This window comes from Streptopelia decaocto (assembly GCF_964273445.1).
Source record: "Streptopelia decaocto genome assembly, chromosome: 1".
Classification (NCBI taxonomy): domain Eukaryota; kingdom Metazoa; phylum Chordata; class Aves; order Columbiformes; family Columbidae; genus Streptopelia; species Streptopelia decaocto.
Window position 1 is genome coordinate 35,724,839 of NC_138663.1, and position 23,543 is coordinate 35,748,381.

At 40.5% G+C, this 23,543-nt stretch overlaps 1 protein-coding gene across 3 annotated transcripts in view; it reads left to right on the forward strand.

Annotated features, from left to right (window-relative positions):
• MON2 (MON2 homolog, regulator of endosome-to-Golgi trafficking) overlaps positions 1–17,950 on the forward strand; it is a 94,090-nt gene extending 76,140 nt beyond the window's left edge. For 2 of the 3 annotated variants that reach the window (XM_082073465.1, XM_082073466.1), the window contains one exon: positions 21–17,950. In XM_082073465.1, coding sequence (XP_081929591.1) covers positions 21–184 — 164 coding nt within the window. In that variant the 3' untranslated portion in view covers positions 185–17,950. The remainder of the gene's footprint in view (positions 1–20) is intronic. The other variant, XR_014186081.1, reaches the window with a different exon arrangement.
• Positions 17,951–23,543: the final 5,593 nt, after the last annotated feature.

A 23,543-nucleotide genomic window follows, 5' to 3' on the forward strand; every position in this document is an offset into this window, starting at 1 on the left:
GAATCTGTTCTTCATTGCAGTTGATGCTAACACATGGGCACAAGTTATTGCCTTGTACCCGACTTTAGTAGAATGTATCACCTGCTCCTCCTCAGAAGTGTGCTCTGCTCTGAAGGAGGCACTGGTTCCCTTCAAGGACTTCATGCATCCACCAGCACCCAAGGTACAGAATGGAGAGTCTTGACCCCGTAAGACTTGGTGGGTTTTTTTCATTTTTGAAGGAGAAAAAGTATCCAAAAATGTTTATTCCTGGGTGAAGTTTCTCTGAGGAAATCTCTTGTGACTAGTACTTTGGCAACCAGTGCTGACCGCCTTTTAACTGTACTAACAAGAGCTCAGTAATTCATGAATACAGGCGATATCTCAAAAGTTCCAGAGTGAGTAGCAGTGCAGACTTTTAATACATTTAACTGAATAGTTGGAATCATTTATAATCTAATGTACTTGCTACAGTATCTTGAAGTGGTGATTGAAAAGTGGGCTTATGTACAGCTTGTTGTGTATGTGTTAATGATGTAATTAAAAATATTTCAATTCAGTCAGATTTATTAGGCTGGTGTTTTGCACCCTTTTTTTGAAGTACGAATTGTACTAAAATTTTATGCAAGATGGTACTGTAACATTCCATATATCTGTAACCAGCCTTTGTAAACAAAGGGAACTGATACACTTGTGTGTATAATAAATGGTACAGTTCTGTATAAAATAGTTGCATTTATTATTTAAATTCTTTTTAAAATATTGATAATGTTAAATGCTTGAAAATGTATTTATTATGAATAAGTTGTATGCTTGCATTTTTACTTACACTTTGCCTTCTAAACTGCCAGGTATGCTCATTCATATCTGCTCATGTTGTTTTTGCTTAATTGAATGTATCTTTTCTGTGGCCATTGAACATCTAACAAAGGGTCATATGACAAAGGATTGCAGAAGCAGTCAGGAGTCTGCTGATCTCCAGCTTCAAAGTAGTTGACCTGAAATAAGTTTGAATATGCAGAAATCCACTGTAGCACTTCAACACTACCATACCTCACTTTATAAAATACTTGTTTCAGATGCTTGTTCTACTCATCTCTATCAATTTTTGTAGTTGCAGCCTTGCTTTAAAAAAATATGTATTTGAGGGTTGTGAGCCTTTTTTGACCTCCTTGATAAGCATCACAGTCTTTGAATCATGACTCAAGAAAGGTGATTTCAAATATCTGAAATATTTGGCTGTAATATTTTGTTCAATAATTTTAAGTGCTTTGTTTTGTAATGCCTTTACAACCCAAACAAATTGTTCTAATCTTTTAATTATTGACTGTGTCTGATATAAAACCATGAGAAGTGTATTTTTGAAGATAGCTACTCATTTAGAAGTGCAGTAAAATTTGTCATTAGCAAAATGTGAATTTGTTTCACTTTCACATAATACACAATTGAAGCAAAACACTTTTAATTGTATTGTTTTAAAAGTTTGTGACTTAGCACTTAAACTCTTATTTACTTAATTATGATTTAAACAATGTTTCACCTGTATTCACATACTTTCTAACCTGTGATGTGAAAGCACAAAGGCTAAATGTAAGCAAACAAAGAAACAAACGAAAAAAAAGAGAGACAGGTGCCTTTCTATGGATTTGAGAATTTCGGAGCTTTCCTTTAGGTTTTTGTTCCTTAAAGACTTTTGTAGATATTAAAAGAGATTATCATGTATAAGAAATGGCATTTTATCTGTTTGCTTTACATCTTCCTGGCTAAAGGGACATTGACTGGTACATGTGAATAGAACTAAAAGTTGTAGGAGCTTCAGGTAGCAGGTGAGATGAATGGGGCAGGGTTAGAAATACCCTGCGTGAACAATGTTGTCCAAGCACCACTTTGAACTGCTTGGTCCCAGAAAGGTCCAGTTTATGGTCCTTTTAAAAAGCTTTCTGTTTCAAAGAACAGTAAACATGGCAGAGGCTTCAAGACCTTGCAGATTTCTCTGTCACCAAAGTTGCACGGAACTCAATTGTCAAACATGGATAGTTTTTAGAGAACACACAGTTTACATTAAGAAAACAAATGCTTCCCATTAATAGAATTTATGTCAAAATAGCTTCTTTGGAGGAGCAGTTCCAGTATATTGCAGAACTGGGTCCCACATACAGATAACAACATAATCCATACTCTGAAAGTGGCAACTGCTCTTCTAATTACTGGAAGTCAAGGTCTATGAGGTCATTAAAGAAACAAAGTGTGGAGCAGGAAAGAAGGGTATTAATTTGGTTTAGAATTTATTATCCTAACCAGAATTTCTGGAAAGAGGTGTGCAGACCAAACTGTGGGGGAGTTTATTTCTAATTAGTTTCTAATTGGTTTTTCAGTGACAACACAGAAGCATTCTGTCCAATGAAGCAAATCTTCAGCTTTATCTGTATTTTAAAAAGGGGGCATGTAAGATTTTCCTGACTAGAGCTTAGAAAATTTACCACCTATGGACATTCATCTTCAAAAGGTTTTGAAATAAACTACCAATAAGTAAACTTCTTTTCCTTTCCTCTTAATTACAAAATGAGTAATATTTGTGCTATTTGAGGCATATTAGACATGCAAGCTGAGGCTGACTGTATTCAAACTGCTTTCTTGTATTTTGTATAAATAGGTTAAGAACTAAAAACAAAGCTATTTAGTTTAGAAAAGAGGGGGGGTTTGACTAATTTTGTCTGTGAATAAGAATTACGCCATTTCCTGTGCCTTCTTGTCCAGCACTCAAATATGTCTTTGAACTTGAAGTATCAGTTTCTTTTTTCTACCTGTACTTTTTGCTAAATATTTTTAGGGCTTCTTTGATGCAAACAGCATTTTTTAATATTTAAATTTCACATTTTTACGTGTTTCTAGCAAGGTAAATCTTGTTCCTGAAGAAATGTTACCTGTTGAGTAGACCCATGCCCAAGTTCTTTTCAAGTCTGTAGGATTGCTTAGTCACGAAAAGTTAAACATGTGGACGTTTTCATGAATGGGGTCTGCATTGTGTCACCGAAATCAGCTAGAAAAGGGGTACAGCTGACTGCATTGAAGTATGTCAGCTGGAAGTCAGAAGGTAAGCATTAATTGCTTATTGAATGTCACTACAATCTTCACCTTTTTCTTCTTCTCCCCAGCTTTAAAAAATATATTGGACTGGAAATCCAAAGACAATGTGTGAAGGTCTTACATATTATTAGAAAATTCATATCAAGATTTTGGATTACTTGGGAGAACTTGTATGTCTCAATGCCATGACCATTGCCTTAATGTACACAAGGATTTAAGATCACATAGTAACTCTGATTAAAAAAAAAAAAGGAACAGATGCCTGAAGCTGGGAACTTCTTATGAAGAATCTTGTTCTTAGAAGTAACGTACAGTAGTTATTTGCATATCATCAGAGATGCTTATCTAACAGTTCCGTTGCCTTGTACATGCGCTTGCTTCCTCACCTGCTTTATTGGTCAGCTGTGGAATGTTACTGGACATTATGCCGCATGAAATACATGGTCACCATTAGTTATTTTACAAGAGCAAGTAGGAGTATGTCTGTGAAACTTCAGTAGTTTATCATCATATTCTGCAGATTGTGAGGGGCTTTTTGTTTGTCTGATTGTTTTCACACAGATTGAATTGTTTCTTCTTGTCAAGTGGCAAATCTTCTCATAGCTGACCTTGAACTCTTCAGGCAGGATATTTTAAATGAGGTTAATGCCTTTCTTTTCCTCAGCACATGACAAACACAAGTAGTAGTCATCGGTGTATTCTACAGAAATTCATTTAGAAGTTCTTGGAGGGGGAAAAAGCACGTTTTCTCCTTATCTGTTTTGGTACAACTCTGTTCTGTGTCCTTCACTACTTGTTCACCTCAAATTTGCAGCTGGCCACTCATTCCCTGCGTGGGCAGGCACCTTCTACAACCTTCAACTTGAATGCTCCGAGTCAGGTGAGGTTCTACAAGCAGAAGGCGGCATCGCTGTGCACAGCTGCATTGCGAGTGGTGCACGTTCTGCCTGCAGATAGTGCTGCACGCCTGTACAGCTGCTCATTGTGAAGCGTGTCAGCATGTTACAAATAAGGCAGCTGGGGTGCGAGGGGTGTTTAAATTGGGATCCCAACTAGTGCACACACATGGCCTACATCTGTACATGTATAGCATTTAGTTTCCATCAGCAAAATATTGATAGAGTATTTGTGTTCCCTGAGGAAAAACAAATTTTAGTTGGACTTCTGCGTAGGTGAAAAGACTTTCCTCCTAACACACTGGCTGATAATAACTTCCAGTAACTTTCTGTGCTTAAAGAAATAAGATAAATTAATGTATTGTACAGTGTCTTCAGAAGCATTGAGTTGGCTTAATTAATATTTCATTGTATTCAGTAGAGGTTCTGCTGTTTGACTTCACAAGGAGAAAAAAATATCAGCAGTCTCTCAAAAAACTCCAGTCCACCATGTCTAATTCTTTGGAATTTTCTCAGTTACGTTGCCTCACACTTGAGTAATTTTGAATATATGGATAATTCTTAGAAGTTATTTTCAGGTTACATGATGACAATGCTAGGAAGTTCCAGTTGTGTTCTTACATGCAGCAGTGAGTTCTGCTGGCATCCTCGTTTCTTTTCCTGTTCGGTTGGCTTTTGTTTTTTACTTCGTGATAATGCAAGAAAAAAAATCAGAATTATTTCATATTAGAGTTGAGATAGAAGCATTTGTCTATAGTACCTTTATATGCCACTGTACTGGTAACATTCTTCTTTCAGCATTTAAGAAGTTTTACTTGTTCTGAAAAAAGGAATGTACACCTACGTATATAGCTCACTATATATGCCCTGGTACTCATATAAATTTAATTGAGACCTTGCTTATTGTAGCAAAATGTGAAGTAGCAACTCTACTCAAGGTTCTTCTGTCTTCTTCACCCTAAAGAAATTCTAACATGCATTGTAGAATACTGTTTAACCTTGTTCTTAATGTTGTCTATCTAGATATATCTGTAAGAGTACCTCTACAGAAATTCTAGTTTCTTTTTCTTGAAAACAGTATTTTGGAAATTTACTATATGTGAAATAAACTATATAGGAATAAATCAAGTAAAAATATTAACAATGTTTACAGTTTATGAAGTCATCTCTACAATCATGTGGAATAAAAAGTAAATTCTTCATAATTCCTATTTTGCTTAGGCATTGGGCCATTCAAGTGATAAGGTCCGTAAAGTTACACTTCTGTTCATGCACACAGCAAAGGCTCCTGGAGCAGTTACTGATCCTGTTTGACTAAACATTTATTGTTGAAGCAGAGCTTAACACCTGTGTGAGCAGTGAAAAAAAAGCCCAACTGAAGCATGAACGTCATCTGTCTGTTGAACGTGCTATTCATTTGGATTTTGAGACCATTTGTTTCTTTGAGGTTTCTTCATTTTACCGTTCAGATCAGGAGGACTTCATAAGCTGTGCACATAAGCAAGAATTCATTCCAACCAATTAGTTGCTGTTTATTCCTCCTTCTTTTTTTTTTTTTTAAGCTAAATTTAAAGAAACATGTTGCATTATTTTCTTTTGTTTAGAGAAAGCAACCAGTTACTGCAGAGTCATCAATACTGCTTAAGCTGTACAGCACAGTGCCATTATGAGCTTTTACCACTCAGGAGCAATCTGGTAGACATTTCCTTTCTCCCTCTCCAAACTAGTTACTGACCAGCTTATAGATGGGAAACTCTTAATGGACATTTGTCTGATGTCTTTAAGTGACTTACCTGTAAGCGCTTACTAACATTTACTACTTTATCACATACTATTTTGCTATCTGACCTGTTACTTTAAGACACATTATTGAGGAATAATCAGATATGCCAGTGCTCCTACTTTCTCCCTGGATCTCCCACATGTTTTCTGACAATACTTTTCTGTGTGTGCATTTCTTCAAGTTTTGGGGGCGTGGACTAGTTGTCTAGACAGTATTTTGCATATCAGGGCAAGAGCAAGACCAATTAAAATGACTGTAAAAGTCTGTGTAGAATATAGATTTCATTTAGGGAGTAAATACTCTTTAGGGTTCACAAGTTTGTTCCTATTATAAATGTGTGCAGTACTGATATAACCACATTACAAATGCAGTATTACCTTCTCAAATGTTGGCAAGTGTATCAGACAAGGCTGCTCATTCCTTGTGAAGAAATACAATAGAACTCAAATGTTTCTTTGCTTCTTACAGCCTTTTAAGTTTTATTTAGTTGAAAATACAGAGATAATTATGATGGTAGTGATGTACAAAGGAAGGATCTCTCTAGATTTTGAGTTATACAGAAGTCTATCACCCAAAGTGGTGAAGTTGTTTGAAAAGTAGGAAGAGGAAGCTGGTGCCCCATGAGTATAGGAATGGTCAGGAAGAAGGAAACTTTATAGGATAGGTGAAACTTAAAATCAGCTAAGCCGATCACATGAATCTTCAAATGGTATCAGAACTGGATGACTGAGCAGTGGCTTTTTGTACTTATACCATGAACGGGCATTATGTCACAGCAGAAAGTCTGCAAGGGACATACAGAAGATAAAAGTAATTATTTCCTCTTATTGTCCTTTGAAGTCACTCAAGGATTAATACAGGTATCTTCCATTGTAGAAAACTGTTTTGCAAATGTGTGGTTTTTTTCGTTCCAGTGGGGGCTTTCAGGTTTATTTTAACATCTAATGGTCATTAGAAACATTTGATTAAGAACTTGGCTGTTACTATTGAGTGTTACCAATACAGAAAGCCAAGTTTTGAAGCAGCCTTGTCACAGAGAGTGCTAAGAATTGATTGTAAATACATGTGGTTGTTCTTTGGGAAAAGAATAATTAAAGATGCTTCACTGGAAGCTACAGTGTTTTATTAAAAATTTAGCTTAAAAAGAAAAAGCAAGTAAATTAGAGGATGAGAAGCTGAGGAATCTAAATGTGGGCTAATCTGGTACAATACTCAGAATTTCCAGGCTCTGTCCAAGAGCACAGCTCTGATCCTGGAAAGGAATCTGAAAAGCCGATGCTAAAATGTTGCTTATATGAGGATAGCTTTCTCCAAAACCAAATTTGCAACAGAAATTATCATCAGCAGAAATGCCCCTAGTTTCCAGAGGTGCAGAAATTTCAGAAAATAAAATATACTATGTGTATTTTCTGTCCATCTAGTCTGATCTTTCATTCTGTCATTGTATTCCCTGTCACTTTTCGAGGCGGGTGTATCACAAACCGTTACAGTTTGAATACCTGGGCGTAGTATGTGTATAGTTTTGTGAAGGAATCAGCTACAATTATGAAGAAATCGGATGGTTTAAGACAACTTGGGTAAGAAAGTGAAATTAAATATTTGTGATTCTTTAGGATAGAGGGATAACATAAAAATAAAGATCACTGGACTTCAACAAGGCAGACTTCAGAAAATTGCTAGGTAAGATCTCACAGATGTCTTGGATAAGAGAGGAACTGAGGAGATAAGACAGTTCTGTGGAGATGCGAAGGTCATGACTGAAAGTATATCCCAATTGGAGGAGACAGGGATTCGCTGTCGTAAGAGACCAGCTCAGTTAAATGAGGAATTTCATTGACTTCAAACGCAAGTTGGGGAGGCCTGCAGAAGGTGGAAATTTGGTTACCATCTAAGAACAGTGTTAACAGATAGGGATGAAAGTACATGTGATACAACTGCCAACTGACAGAGGATATACACATAAGTAGTAGAAGATTTGTGCTAACAAAAGCGCTGACTAAAAAGAGGACAGCTATTGACACAAGTGATCCTGTGTTGGTTCAGATTTACAATTTGTGTGCTGAATATTTTCATTTCTTATAGTGATCCAAAAAGTCAAAAATCAACTGCCAGTGTATTACTCATGCAATTTGAATGACAAAACTTTAAGAAGCTTACCTAGAAGAAAGAAAACAGGATAGAAAATAGATATATTATCAAATTCACTGGGCCTGAAGTATTTCTTCCTGGTGTTTAAAGAACTAATCTGAGGAACATCAGCATTTTTAAAATAATCTTTGAAAACTAATGTAAGACAAGAGAAGTACCAGATGACTGAAAGAAAGGCAAAAAAACAGTGCTTTAACTTTTTAAGGACAAAATGGAGGAGATGAAAAGTATAGATCAACTGGCCTGACATTCATTCTTTTTTTTTCTGGCAAGTAAAAATGAAAATCTGCTGTTAGTATCAACAAGGTATCCACGACGTGCATTAACAACCAGTAGGTATTTGCTATGATCAAGTCACAGAAACCCAGTCTCATTTATTTCGTTGAAAAAGTGACAGATCTTGTGGATGGGGATAAGAACTAGTTGCTAAGTATTTTAGTAAGGCTTTGGACACTGTTTCACATGACACTTTCATAAGCAAACCAGGGAAACAAAGTCTGTCCAAGAAGACAGGACACTAAAAGTCAGTATTAGTTGATCAGGATCAGAGTGTGCAGACTGGGATTCTACGTGTAGTGTCTCTGCATACAATGTAAGGATAAGAGAGTGTGCTTAGTAAATCAGTAGCAAATCGATAGATACATTACAACTATGCTAGAAAATAGGATTATAACTCAACATCTCAACTGGTGAAGCTGTCTCTCAAAAACCAGGATGCAATTCATCAAGATGACTGTAAGGTGCTGCTGTTAAGCAGCAGTCAGCTTTTTCCATTTAATTTTGCCAGCTTTCTTGTATAGGAGACTTGAATTTCAAAAGTTTTGGTGTTTTTCCTTAGAAAATCGCTCCAGTGTTAAGATGGCTGTCAGTGCAAACAGCTGTCATTAACACCATCAAGAACTAGATCTGAGAACGTTTTGCAACAGTTTCTAATAATAGAAGTACAAAAACAGTCTTAACATCTTTTAAGTAAGTAAAAACTAAAATTTTATACCGACTTTCTGAACTGTTACATTTCTGTACATAATCCATAATTTTATATTATAATTTTTATATTATAACATTTAATCTGTACAACAATTGTGTAGTTCTCTTTAAAGCATCCAGTCAAAACTTTATTTAAATAAATCTTCATTTTTTGGTTGTATATCAAACACCTGATCTCTACTCACACGGTTTTAAAACATTTCAACTAACAATGTATGTTATGTCTTAATGAATTAAGGTGTATATTAAAAATAAGATGGAATTCTTGCAATAAAAACGGTACTGAGTGGTATTACCAACAGAATAGGGTCTTTGTGTTGCATTGTAGAATGCATCAAATATAACAGAAAAACTACAGTGCACTGGTTATCATCCACTTTTCTGATTCAGAATGTCATAGTCCTTGTGTCCTATCAGACAGTAACATGCTAAAAACTGATTGTTCTGTTTCTGAGGTCCTTATTTAGCATTTATGTCTTGATTATGAAACAGATTTGATAAAAAGGGTAATATACCTGTGTGTTTACTACGCAAACTGCAGCATTTCATTACCAAGAGATGAGAGTGTTCCTTGCTCACATTTCCTTTATTATCTACATTTAGAGGAGTTCTCAGATAAGCTTATTTTAAAAATCAGTATGATGTGCTTTTCATGTTAACATGTTTATTCTCACCAGTGGTCCAGATACCTACCTTAAGAACTTCTAAAGGAATCTCATTTGTCAGCACCATAATCCTCTTTTCCCCTGAAGCATGTTCCTTACAAAAAGTACATGTTGAATACAGCGACCAGCTTTTTCTTCAATCGAAAATACTGCAATATTGAAACGTACTCCAAGGCCTCAGCCCATGCTGCCTGTCAGTTTAATGTCATTTAGGGGTTTTTGGTCTGTTTTTTGGTCTGGTTTTAGAATGAACTGCCAATAGATAAATAAGAAAGAAAATCCCTGGTAAGTCAGGTATCTGTTGGGCATCTTCACAGTTTGTTACTGGAACCATATCTGCCTTAGACTTGGCATGAGTCTCCATAACCAGTGATATTTCCAAAGCTGACAGCTTCAGGACTTGCAGAGGCTGGTGAGGATGAGAGACTGTTGGAAACTTGATGTCACCTGCTCTGTTGTTTTTAATGTTAACTATTTCTTACTTGGAACTATTAAAGTTGCCAAGAAACTGCTTGTGTTTCTGGCTTCCTTGACAGAGGACTTGCACTTCTTTCTCCCATCACATCACAGACTAATGCCTGGCATGAGGGGAAGGATGGATGGAGAGGCTCCATAGAAAAATGGCAACCAGAACTGGATTGCCAACCAACAGAGGACCTTCAAAAGGCACAGAGAGCTGTCTGGTTTTGATCAGCCTCTCTCACGAGAAAACATGGAAGAGGACAGAAGTATTATGTGTGTAGTGCTGCTGGCACGTACATTACAAAGAAGTGGTTTCTGCAGTACCTCACAACTGTTACTTGCGCATCTACTTAGTGAACGTCTGTTCTTGCCTCAGGGCTTGGCATTGTAGCATAATATGGTACTACCTTACCACTAAAATGAGCCACAAAGTCTGCACGTAGTGCTGCCCTAGAATAAATGAGGAAAGATAAACATTTATTTTAGAAAAGACTGATTTAAATTAAATATTTTCTCTTAAAATATGAAATCTTAAGCAGTTACATGTTGCCAAAGTCTTGAAGTGAATGCACTGAACTGATGGAGTAGCACAAAACCGTTCCTCTTCAAAGAGTAAAAATCAGGAAGCAAGTTTTTGAAGTGCTAAACCACTGTCTGATAGCAGGAGCTGCTTCTTGCAGTTCAATTTCACTTTAACCAACGCAATTCGAACAACTAGTTCAAACTCTGAAACAGATTAGGAATTGAAAATCTTGGTTTTCTCCTTCCATGTATAGGATAGATCTGTGAAGGTAAAATGAACTGTGTCTAAAAGCTGAGGGCAGTGTCCACCAGAAATAAGCAGTTTTACCCAGTTTGTTAACAACATGCATTTCATTAATGTATCCAATACATTTAAAACAGATCAATCTAAAGTAATTTGAATTTGGGAGGAAGGGGTGGGGTTTTTTTTTGTTTTTACAAGTCCTTTGCAGGGCTGACTCTGAGGTTTGGCTGTTTGGTTTGGGTTTTTTTTCTTCCCTTGAAATCATATTCAAGTATTTATTTGTTGTATCCTGTATCTGCAAGGGTAATATTCCTTGGAGTCATAGCATTAGTCTAAATACTCAAATGAAAAGTTAAGAGCTCAACAGTTCCTGTTATCATTGAAAATACAGCCCTTTTTGAACCTTAAACTCTCCTTGCTACTGATCTGTCTTGGTTTTCCACAGGTTCCCCAATTTGTATGAGCACATGACATTATTGTCTTCATGAACTCAGTAAACTGAACTAAAGATTGCCAGTCTTGCTACGCTTTTTTACATGCCTTAATCAGAGAAATTTTCTGGTTTCTTTGGGGTTTTTGTTTGTTTTTTATATATATATGTAACATTTAACTGCTGCTTTCTACACAATTGTTTCAGGTCAGCAATGTTACAGTTGCTTTTGATACCTGTAATTTGCTGCCTGAATGCGTATTTTCAGCATTTGAATTCCTCACTTCTCAGACAAAAGAGAAAATAAGATGATAAGCGTGGCTTCTTTGAAAGTCTTTGAACATTCTCATTCTCCATACAGAAGACTTAAGACACTGATCCTCTAAATCTTTCTGAGCTTTGCATTCCAGGGTGTGGGACAGAAGGAGGGAAGCATCAAGGTGGGTGGCTCTAACAAACATTAAGTACCTGCATCATTCTGCAGCTTTGCACTTTTTGTTGCTTTTTCATTACTTTCCAGTACGTACTTCAATAACTTCTTGGACTTCTAGGTTTTAGATAAATGCAAATCCAAAAAGAAAATATCAGTGTAGTTGTTCTGATTAGCCATATAATAAATTTGTGATGTATGCTGAGTATCTGCCATGAGCTTTTAGTGATATACGATAAGGAATGAAGAATAACAATTCCTGTCTGTATGTGACAGACTACAAGTATTTCAATTAATAAACTCACCAAACTTCCAAGAGGGATCAGTGTTCTACTGTTGTTTTTCTGCCCCTTCTTATAAATTAATCCCAGTGATGTGGTTTAAATTTACATTTTGTTTTCACCCAGAAGTGCTGATTTTCCTCATATAGAAACTGAAAGTTCTTTGTCCAAGAAACTTTCTAAATGTATTCATGATGTTAAGATGGATTTCAGTCTGCTAATTAATGAATATAAAAGAGACCTTAATTCAGAAAAACAAGTCATGGAGACATGAAATATGTGTAAAAGTTGCTTTACATTATATGGTTGAAACATTCTTAGCACAGGAGGGTGCACAGTTTGAAAAGAAAAAAAAAAAGAGGGCAAAAGCAAAAATAAACTTAGAAAAACGTAACTATTCTAAGTATGGAGAATTTCTTCCACTATTAGTACTTCATGTAATATAAGCTCAGATTAAATATATTTGATTTTTAATAGGGAAATGGTGTGAAATTATTTTTTGTTTTGTCCACTTTTTTTAATAAACGCTTAAACTTTCCCAATTTTAGACTGTGTTTCTTTTTCAGGACTGGGTTTTCATGAATAGACAAACTTAACTGAGTAGGAGCAGAGCATACAATTCCTTGGTGCATTGATGTCTCCGTCATGCTTTGCCTCTCCTGAGTCGACCTCAAATAGCAGAACAATGAAGTCTGACTGTCCCTGTGAGAGACAGCATCACAGGCTTTATGGAGGAAAACAGGAATTGGGAGAAAGTGGTCTGGAGGAGATCAAGCAGCCCCTTCCAGAACCAGAAGCAAAGGACTCTGAGTTACTGTATGCTTCCATTTTGTCAGCTGTATAACGTTCTTTAACTTTTCCAGTCGGTATCAAAAACATATGTACTTTATAAGCATACAGAAACTCTTGGCATGTTTTTCCCCAACAAAATGTCATTGGCTTAAATATCTTTTAAACAAGCAATCAGTGATTTAATTGAATGTGAGGCCCAACATAGGTAGCAACTTTTAAACAGGGAACTACAAGATTATAACAAAATATTTTGTCTTTGTCTCTTTTTTTTTTTTTTTCCCCCCTTAAGGTGGCAATATTTTGGCTGCTTATTTTTAGCATGACTTTCTCAACTGCAAATTCTTCCCAAGTTGTCACTAAACACATTTCTCAAGACATGTTGTAGATGGTTTTGCACTGGAAACTCCAAGGCTATTGTGTTTCATTTGAGGTCTGGCTGCAAGCTGGGTTATTTCCATATTCTGCATCGCTGGTGTTAATACAGTCTTTATAAACTCAATGGTACTTCTTTTTCTAACTCTTGCAGTCTGATTCTTCTTGTATATTGGTAGCTGGTTTTTTTCCACAGATTTGTTCATAAAGTGCGTTGGCGGTGAATGCAAAACCATACTTGATAAAAATGTCGAGTGCTTGTAACTTTTGTTAATTTTTAACGATGTTCAGAGTCTGTTTCTTTGAGGTCAGTTCTGGCACGGAGTAATCGTTCTGGGGTCTATTTCCAGTGAGAAATAAAAGTTTCCAGGTTTTCTACTTGTATTAGGAAGGAGAAAATAAAAGGAAAAAAAAAAAAGCGCAAAGCAGATTCACTTTAAAACTTAAAGCCCACGGCCGCCGAACGCCCGGTGTGGTTTGTACGGGGCAGGCAGCGCCCCGTTCCTCGCCCGGCACCCCGTGCGGAGCCGCCTCAGCTCCGCCGCCCGGCCCTGCCCGGCTCCGGGGCGCAGCTCGCCCGGCCGCCCCGCGGGGCACGCACGCAAGAGCCGCTGCGAGCTCCATCTTTACTTCTGCGACTAAAACACATCCAACAGAAGGCGTCATGAGGTGGCGGCGCCGCACGGCGGAGCCTCCCCTGCCCCGGCGGCCCCCCCGTCACAGCCCGCCCGGGGTGCCCATCCCATCCCTGGCGCCGAGCTCCCTCAGAAGCGTTTCACGGGGCGCCCGCTCCCCCTCGCCCCGCCTCCCGTGGGCCCCACCGCGGCCGCCGCGCAGTCCCGGATCGAGAGCGGGAGATTCTCCCCTTCCCGGCATTCCCCGCCGGAGCGTAACTCCCCCTGCGCAGCCCGGCGGGAACCGCGGCGGCGGAGTGGCGCAGCGCCCGTCTGTGAATAGCGGCCTCCTGTCCCCCGCGCCATCTTGAGCACTCGCTGGGGGCCGCGTTCCCCCTCCCTCTTCAAGATGGCGCCCGCCGGGTGAGTGACATATCCAGTCACGTGAGCAGCGGATGAGCCCCTCTCTCCCCCCGCCTTAAATGATCTCTATGGTTCAGCCGGACACACAGGCGGCGGCGGCGAGGGACGGAGCCGCGGCGGGAGCGGGGCTGCGCCGCCCGCCCGGCGCCTCCTTTGTCTGCGGCCTCGGCAAGGCGAGCGCTTCCCCCTTCCCTGACCCTCCGGGCTGCGCCCCGACGCCCTCGCCTGAGGGCTCGGCTTCCTCCACCTCGCCGGGAAGGGCGGCGGGGGCTCCCCGCTGGGGCGGCCGGCGCGGGGGATCCTTCCCCGGCCCCTTCGCCCCGGGAGGCGACGGCACGGCGGGACCTCGGGCGAGCGGGGCTGTCGCCTCTGCGGAGAGCGGACCGGACCGGACCGGCCTGCGGGGGCCCGGCGGGCGGGCAGGACGGGCTGCCGGCGGCGGCTGCATCCCTCCCTCTCCCCGCCCCGCACCCCCTTTGCCGTGGGCTGCCCGAGGCCGGCGGGGCGGCCGTGCCGCAGGGGGGGCGGCGCGGGCAGGTCCGTGTGCCGCCGCGGTTCTTGCGGAGGGTGGGCGAGGAGGGCGGCTGGGGGGGCTGGGGGGTGTGTGTGTGTGTTTAGGGGGGGTATGTCTGCTGTGTCTTCCCCCACCCCAACCCCCCGTTTCTCTCCTTTCTTCCCGCCCTCCCCCCTTCCCCTCCCCGCCCCATCTGTTACAGGCTTGCGGAACCGTGGCTGTTTGAAATTAAACGTGATCTGTACTGTACCAGCTGGGGTCTGTAATGTATCTGATAAATGAAGCTCTTCCCGTCGGTTTCAGGTCATGCAAGGAAAAGGGCAAAGCTGGGAAGGGAGCTGGGCGGGGTTTCCCTCCGCTTTTCGCAGCCAGGCGAGAGGAGTCTGGTTGATGTCTGCAGCAGATAAAGGAGACAAGAGGATCATCAAAAGACCCCAGAGCCCTTTTATCTTTCTGCCGTTTTTCCCTCTCATTTCGTTTGTCCTTGCCGTGCTGTCTGTCTGCTCGTCCCCCCCTGCAGAAGGGGCCGGGTGCACCAGGGCCCTGGCTGAGGTAGTAGTTTGTGCTGTTGGTCGGGTTGTGACATTGCCCGCTGTGGAGATAACTGCGCAAGCTACTGCCTTGCTAGTGCTGGTGATGATCAGCTGCAGATGAAGACAATGACAGTGGGAATCCCCTTTGTTTTCCCGGGATTGCACGCTGCTGAGGTGGCAACAATTCCTTCTCCTCCAATTTCTGCAGAAGGAGTCCAGCCTTGGCTGCTGAGGTGTCTGGGCTCCGACCCTGTCCGTAGGATGCTGCTGCTTTTGCTGAGCTGGATGAAAAACTGTTAGTTTCACGGTGCTTGGAGGGCACCTGAATTTGGGCTGAAGAGCAAGTGTCTGCATTTCTTCTCGTGCTTAGACTTTATTATTCACATGGCACCCTTGAAAGAGGTGGATTTTCTGTTTTGTGAAGAGAGAGATCAATGACCAACTTGTGTTTTCTGTGTTCTGCATATGCAAAACTTGTATGTGTGAAATTAAGTGCTCTTGTTTGAATGGTAAAAAAATCCTAAATATTTATCTAACAAAAGCGAAAATATATAATTACCGCTTTCCTTACATTGATAAGATAGTCTTTTTACAGTGTAGTTGACTAATTGTACTGGTTGGAGCCAAGGTAAACTTCTGAGATATTTCTCCTGTATATTTTGACTTATGGTGAAAAGCAAACCCATGAATCTGCCACTGTGAATTAATTAGAATTGCTGATATATTTGTAGTGGTGGCTAAGGGTATCTTTTTGCTATGAATCTTAGTGTGTTGATCACTTATTACAATGGCTTAAACTTGGAATATATTAAAACATTTACAACAAATGTGCATACCTGTCTCTTATGTTTTTAAAAAGGAGAGTTAATTTTTAGGCTTTTTAAGACCTGACAATGAACAGATCATGGTTAATCTTTTGAGTTTGTAGTGAAAGTTAAAGCCCTAGCTAAACACTTGAAAATAAGTTGATGCTTTAGTATTGCTTCTAATTCACAAATCTAATATATTTATAATAACGGGAAGAGTTGGGCAAACTTACAGATATTTAATTTTGCCTCTTTTTTTTAATTGTTTGAACTCAATGTGTTTATAAGACATGCAAAGGTTGCTCTTGTACCTCTACTGAATGTGAAGTGTCTTGCAGAACATATGGAACATTGTACTTGCAGGCAAGTTTAATCTGATGATACTGCATTTCTACACTGTGCAATGCATTATTCTGGTAATTCAAGCTCTGTCATAAACTAAACTTGTTAAAAGATAGATATTCTCATGCTCACTAATAAACTAACACATTGAGTGTCCTTAATAGTCAGTTTTCTTTTAAGTAAAATAGCTGTCATAGTTATTGACTCTACACAAATTTAAAATATAACCTGGCTTTTTTTTCCCCCCACCTTAATTGGAAGGGGCAAAAAAGATACTACAGCTGCCTGCTTTTCACATCCTAACAAACAGCACATCTCAAACGGAGCCCCTTGAGGTTTGATCTAGAAGTTAGGGTGACATTTTCACTGTCTACCTTTAGGCATCTGTTTTAGCTGGGTAGTCCACTATTCGTTCTCTCTTCAGTGGAGGAGGCAAAGATAGATTCCTGATGTAAATCGCACTTTCAAGTGCCTTAGCATTATTTGATCTGAATTACCCTTTCAAGCAGCTTGTCTCTGTTGATTGTAAGGGAGGTGAAGGAGATCCAGCTAAGCTAAGTGCTCATGGGTGGGTGGTGTGAAATTGTCCTCTCTGTTGCTTTCCCTTCTTAAGCTCAGGGAACTTTGGTAGAACTACAACTTGGCTCCTTTTGTAGGGAGGTGTGTTCAAGTAGACGTAACTTTAAGCACTTAGTTATCTGCTGTGTGAAATATCTCCCTTAAGCTTCACTTGCCACCCGAGCAGTCAGTTCTTTGTGCTCGGGGTGATGACTTCAGAGTTCAGGAGCAGGTTAAGAGGCTGTACTAAAATAAAATAGTGCTCCTGAAATAATGCAGGTGGGGGACTGCTGGTGAGATGTTGTGTAATGCATAAGGTGATTTGTTCTTGTGTCCACATAGGTCGTGGTTACGTGTTGCTTGGTAGTTTTTAGCTGCATACATGTGAATTATTTCCTTGAAGAGTTGCATCCAAGATGCTTAGCTTTGCTTTAGGGTTATCCATACATTTCTTGGTTCAGAACACTTCTCAGTCTTGCATTCAGGGTATAGAAATTAGTCCAGACAAGTTCCATCCTTAGCATTGTCCTAGTCTCAGTCTTTACTGCTTAACTGTCCGACATACACAGGCTGTGACATCGTGCTTTGAGGCAAAAAGATTAATCTTCAGTGGAATGGAGAGCCTTATCTCGGTGATATTGTAAAAGTTGAGGCTGGCATTTCTGAAGATACTGTGAAAACCTAAAATTGAAAGAGCAGCTCATATCTTGAAAATTCAGTGATGCTTTACTGTGATTTGATGAATTAGTTTAGAAAGAAAAATTGCATCATGCCAATTAAAAAAGCCGTACTGCAGGCATGTTACTGTCTATGGCATTGTTTCTTGCTGATTTTTTTTTCCTTCGTTCTTCAGAGGTTTCACTCAGTCAAACTTCTTGTGTTAATTTGTTTTAGGAACATTAAAATAGGCACATAGCTGAGTTGATGGAATTTCTGTGCAAAGTTATTTAGTTTATAGTATCCCTATTGTGTATTGTTTGCTGTGCTGGGTGAGAAAATACTGCAAGAAATGTTCCTCTGTAGCTTTTCTGAGCACTTCTTTTGACTCGTGGAATAATAAAAATGCATTGAGATTCACAGCATAGTCGATTAAGCTTTAGATGCTCTTATTCCCTGGTTTGATGTCTTTTTGTGCTATTGTCTTACCTATTTTGTGAAGAACAGTCACCAGCTGCTCACCCCTCCAGCTACTGTCTGTCAATGCTGCTTCTAAAGATACTGGCACACATCAACCTAAAATCTTAGATTCAAAATAGTTGCTTCCCTGCAGGGTGCAGTTGCCCTCCCTGTCACCAAGGAGAGTTCTGTGTTCTCAGGCCAGCAAAACCAATGTTTGAGAACTTCTCTTCACGAGATGCTGGCTTGGTTCTTCTGCTTTAATAGATCCTGGCCCGTGCACATGATGAGAGAGACCTCGCGCTAACACTGAGAAGCAGCTTAAGACAGTAAGAGGAAATGCCGGTTTCTAGAGAGTCATGTCTATAAATACACAAGCACTTACTTAAAATATATCAATGCATTTAACAAGTTATACGTGCGGTTTCCCATTGGGGCTTTCTTTGCTTGGTAAGAATGAGTATTACATTAACATAAGGAAATGCTTACACTAGTAATTATAAACAAAAGCAGGCCACGTTCTTTAAATAAGTTTACTTGCATCTTCCGCTGTCCTGTGCCTGAGTGTTACGCAATTAAATGATAGAAATTGGTTTGCGAACATTGCTTCTGGAGGAGGTTTTACATATATATTTTTTGTGGTATATGCCTTATTCTTTCTGTAGCAGATATAGAAATGTCATTCAAAACGAAAGCGTGACATTTGGGAAACTCTTAGATATCTAGACTTTAGAATATTAGTCTTCTAATGTATATTTGGATCATAATTTATACACATTTTTAAATTCATTATTGCGAATGTTCACAACCTTTTTGGCTGAGCTAAGCAAATTTTTACCTGAGAGTCTTTTAGCCCCTCAGCTGCTTTCCGAACTTCTGTCAAAAATGACCATGTGTCTTGCCACTGAAAGTGTTAAAGGTGAGGAAAGACAGAAAAAGTTACCTCTACTGTGGGTTTAGTGGAATTGCTGAAACAAAAGGCTTATATTTAGTGGGAAGGGGCTGGAGTGTGCCCTCAGGTGTGTCACCGTGAAAGCTGCTGCCTTTAGCTGGGACTGAACTTCTGTTACTTCCCCTTACCTGCAGAAGGGCTGCCCTTATCTGGCCTTCCAATTTCCTATCCCAGCTTTGCTTATTTCTGCTTTCTGTTTTCTTTGTACCTGAAGTTGTCTCTCTTGCCCTGTTAGTTTGCGCACCCTGATTGCATCTGCAACCCAGGCAAAGCTGCCGTTATCTTTGCCTTTAATAACTTTTGAAGTTTACCTGCCTCTTTTAGGCTTTTGGTGAAGGTTGCAAAAATCTGTCTTTGTGCAACAGATTAACAGCATCCAGAACTTAGTGATGCCAGTGTGTTAGTACACAAATGGAAGAAAATCCATTCTTGTACCATCATCTATGATGTCTGGTTGTCTAATCCCTTCAAAATCCCTGATTACCCTATTCCTTCTTTCTACTCCCTTCACAGTAACTTTTGCAGCAAAGAACTGTCTTCAGCCGCTGGGAAGAAGGTTAAATTTAAAAATAAAATCACGTTCTTCTAATTTACATGAAAATGTGTTTAAACATCTCGATGCTGAAGTGGTGTGATACGCCCCACTTTCCCCTTTCACCTGGAGGCACTCGGCGTATGCCTCATTCCATTCTGAAGGATGCATTTTCTGCCCTCCGTTTCATCCTTTGCAAGGAGCAAGGATTTTGCCTTGTGTGACTTTAGTCTTAGCCAACAAAAAAATATCAGATGAAGGAACTTGTGTGAAAGTGCTGGCATCGGGTGAGGAGAGACTTATCCCGCCTTCCATGTGAAGGTTTATGTGTGTATTGGGGGAAAAGAGGGGGTAGTTTGGCTGTTGGTTAACGTTTTAAGTACCACATTAGGAGGGACTGTTCAAGAGATAGCCTGGTGACCTAGTATGAGCTGTGGCACATGTTCCTGGAGGGATATGTTACTTTACCAAGACTTTTGACCAGAAAAGCAAAAGAATCCACCTGCAAAGAAAAATAGTGGGTGTGGAAGCAAAGTAAAAAGCATGGTGACAGACTTCCAGCTGCTTTAAAATCTACTTCCTGTCTTTTTTTTTTTTTTTTCTTAAGCTGGTAAAATCAGTGTGGTTTGCGTGTGTGGTTTTAGCTGAGGTGTTGTGTTTCAGGCTGAAGCTTAGCTTTCAGTTTAAAACAGATCTTGTTTGCTCCCAAAGTTTCTACACCATGCTCTTAAAGGAGAAGTTGGTCCAGTTGAGGACTTTACAAAAAAAGCTTTGGTTATTATAGCGAATTACATTTCAGTATTTGTAGTATGAAGTGGTGAAAGCTGTATCACTTGTCCAATAAAATGATACTTGAGATGAAATGTATTTTTGCAGAGTACCATGGGATTCATCGTGTGTGCAGCTGCTATAGACATGTTCACCTCTCATGGAGTGGCAAGTGTGGCGATATGCCTAACAGAAGTGACACAGAGGGGCCAAAAGTGAACTTGAGACATTTCTTTGAGAGCTCCTGTGATGTTTCCATTCCTGTTATTGGTGCATGGGACCTTCAGAACCTTCTGAAAAATGTATTGCTGTGACAGTGACCTGTGTAATAGGCACTAATTCAGGTAAGAAAGCCACCACCTGGATCCATTTTTCCATTCCCCCTGTGCTGACAGGGCAGATCTCACTATTATGTGTTTCCTGGAATGATTTTTAAATGTGTCGTAGCTGAACCCTGAGTTATACCAGGAGGAAGGTGATGCCAAGGAGGTAGATGTTTAATGGCAGGTATTCTTGTTCTCTCTATTCCTAAACTGATAACATGTATTAGAACCTAAAGGAGATATAGGGCCAAAGTACTGTCCTCTCTGAAACGCTGTGTCTGTGCGATAGAGGCACAGGCTAAGTGGTGCAGTCTGAACCTTGCTTGAGGCCCTGGGCTTCTTCCAGATTAACAGGTCACCTCTGTACTGCAAGTCAGCAGCTGCATTTTACAGTATGAAACCTATTCCTAAATTTCTTGGCAATACAGGCTGCTGTAGTGAGGGGACTGTTCATCTGTTGCAATACCTTAGGGCTGCACCAGCATGTGTAACTTATGTAAGGGTCTTATGTAAACAACAGCCCTTCAGCGCATCCTGCAAAGTTGTTTCATGGCTGTATTGCATGTAGTTCTTGCTGCTTGCATCTAGCAAGGACTGCTTCAAGGCCATCTGTGTTACACAGGGTGGAACAAGGACATTTACAATGATCTGGTTGGAATTTAGATCTTAGATTTTCTAGCATCCTAGCGGTCAAAAGCTTTCCTGTCTGGAAAGCTGCCTGCACCTCCTTACAGGTCTAGATCAAACTGCAACTTATCCTTTATCAAAGAAATGTTTTGGCTTACGTGAACAAAGGGGGAATTGCCAGCAGATCCAGGTCAACTACACAAGTAAGCCTGTTTTCACTCATGTGGGTGAAGAGCTGTCACTTGCCCAGCTGCATCAGTACACTTCTTGTCCAGAGTGCAACTACCCTCCGTGAAGCCTCTCCGCAGCCAATGCTGGTCACCTGGTGGACAATTACAGAGTGTTTCAAAAAGATGGACCCAATTTGAAAGCACTTTATCTCTGCAACCATGAACTGCCCATGAGTGAGGGAATGTAGAACATTTATAAAAAGGTTACTAAGCCTTGATAACTCATTAAACCGTTTGTAAATTTTTGTGTAATTGTAACACGTCACCATCGTGAAATATACTGTTGTGAAACTGTGTCCATCTTAGAAATTGGGTCCACCCTGTACTTTAGAATGGGTAAATCCGATGTCTGAATCCATGTTACTGAGTTATTTGTGTCATGGTGATGCAAAAACTCGCCATTTGTTTGGAACTACAAACAGGATCTACTTTTCCATATGATGTCTTCTCTAGACTTCTCAGGCTAAGTAGAAAATTAACCACTTCCTTACCTCTGCTCACCTGCCTGCCTTTACCTCATTAGGGGCCAGTATCTATATATACACTGGGCTGTACTGAATATATGATATCTGTGCTTCCTCATGTCTTCTTTCCCAAGGTGATAACTGTAAGCGTTATCAGGGTGTACGCATGCATTGCCATTGTCCATATCTATCTTGTGCTGCTCTGTGTCATGTAACCCTATCTGATTTACGCAGTGATTTCAGTCAGATGGTGAGATTTGCCTTCCTAGAGATCCATCGTAGCAGTGTAATAGTAATCCTTTGATCTAGGCTCATTGCTGGTGCTATCAGCATCACTGTGGCCTTTCCTGCTGCCAGACCTGAATGTGGACCCAAGAAATGCTTCTGTCAGCAAGGATGCAGTAGGTTACTGTTGTATAACCTCATGTGGGTTTGTCTAGAATGCTTAGATGTAAGGTAGGTCTGAAATGGTACATACAATTGTACAATGTGACAGCCAGCCCTGCTATATGCATTAAATGTTTATAGGTGTGCCAGTCTGCCAGCTACGATGCCATTATTTCCCGGGTCCCTCAGGTTTCTTCCCTCTCTTGTGACTTAGCTTTTCCACGGCTCCCTAGCCTCATGAGTGTCTGTCTTCTTGCCAGCACCTGAAAGATTGTTTTCTAGTCATGTTAGTCCCTGATGTCGTACGTGGTCTGTCATGCATCCTATACCCAGCTGCTGTCTTGCTCCTTCACTATGTGGTTATAGGCTAGAGTAGAAAAGAAAATAGGGAAGGATGGCAGAGGAAGCAAGTGCTTAACCTCACCAATCCTTTTTTAATGGTCTACTGGGAACAGAGCTCCTTAAATATTAATGCAATATGTTCTCCCCTCCCTTTCTCAGCCTTGTACTACCTATGGCCCTGCTGTTGTAACAAGGTGATGGTGGAGTGTTTGGGACATCATGTGGCTCCTGACAGTCCCCAGCAGCCACCATATAAGCTGTGGGTACCTGAAGTTCAATTTGGAGACAGCACATGAACCGTTCAGGTGCCATTATGTTCTTCTGCTTCAGGATGCCCTAATGCAGGTGGCTCAGCTGGGCACGATGACTGTGTGTAAGCCTGGCCAGATGGCTGTGGCCAGCTCATGCCAAAGACTGGACTTGGCATTTGCCCAGAAAACCCTTTATGGTAATTCTGAGGTCTTTGTGGTACCCTCCACAGCCTGCTATTGACTTGTGTGGCAGGAGGGGTTGCAGGCAGCGGTGGAGCAGCAGAGCCCACCTTCAGAAGAGTCAACAGAGGAACTGAGCTGTGCATGGGGCATTTTCCCAGGGCCTGTCTACTCTGGCAGGCGTATCCCAAGGCTAAAATTTGCAGTTCTGTATATGGATGCCAGTATTGTTCAATCCAGTTACCAGTGCTCAAGGTGGTGAAATACTATCCATAATGATAGCTGCAGATGACACAGGGATTGATAGGAGAGCACACGTGAGCATTTACTGTTACAAAGCAATCAAAAAATTTTTCGTTAGTCATAGTCCAACATATTTAATACTGTCAATCATGAAGTACCAAATCTACCAGCAAAAAAGTAGGCTAGATCTGCAGGATGTGTTGGATAGAGACCTAAAAGTAGTTTGAGGTAACAGATGGCAACTCTCGGTCTGTTATATA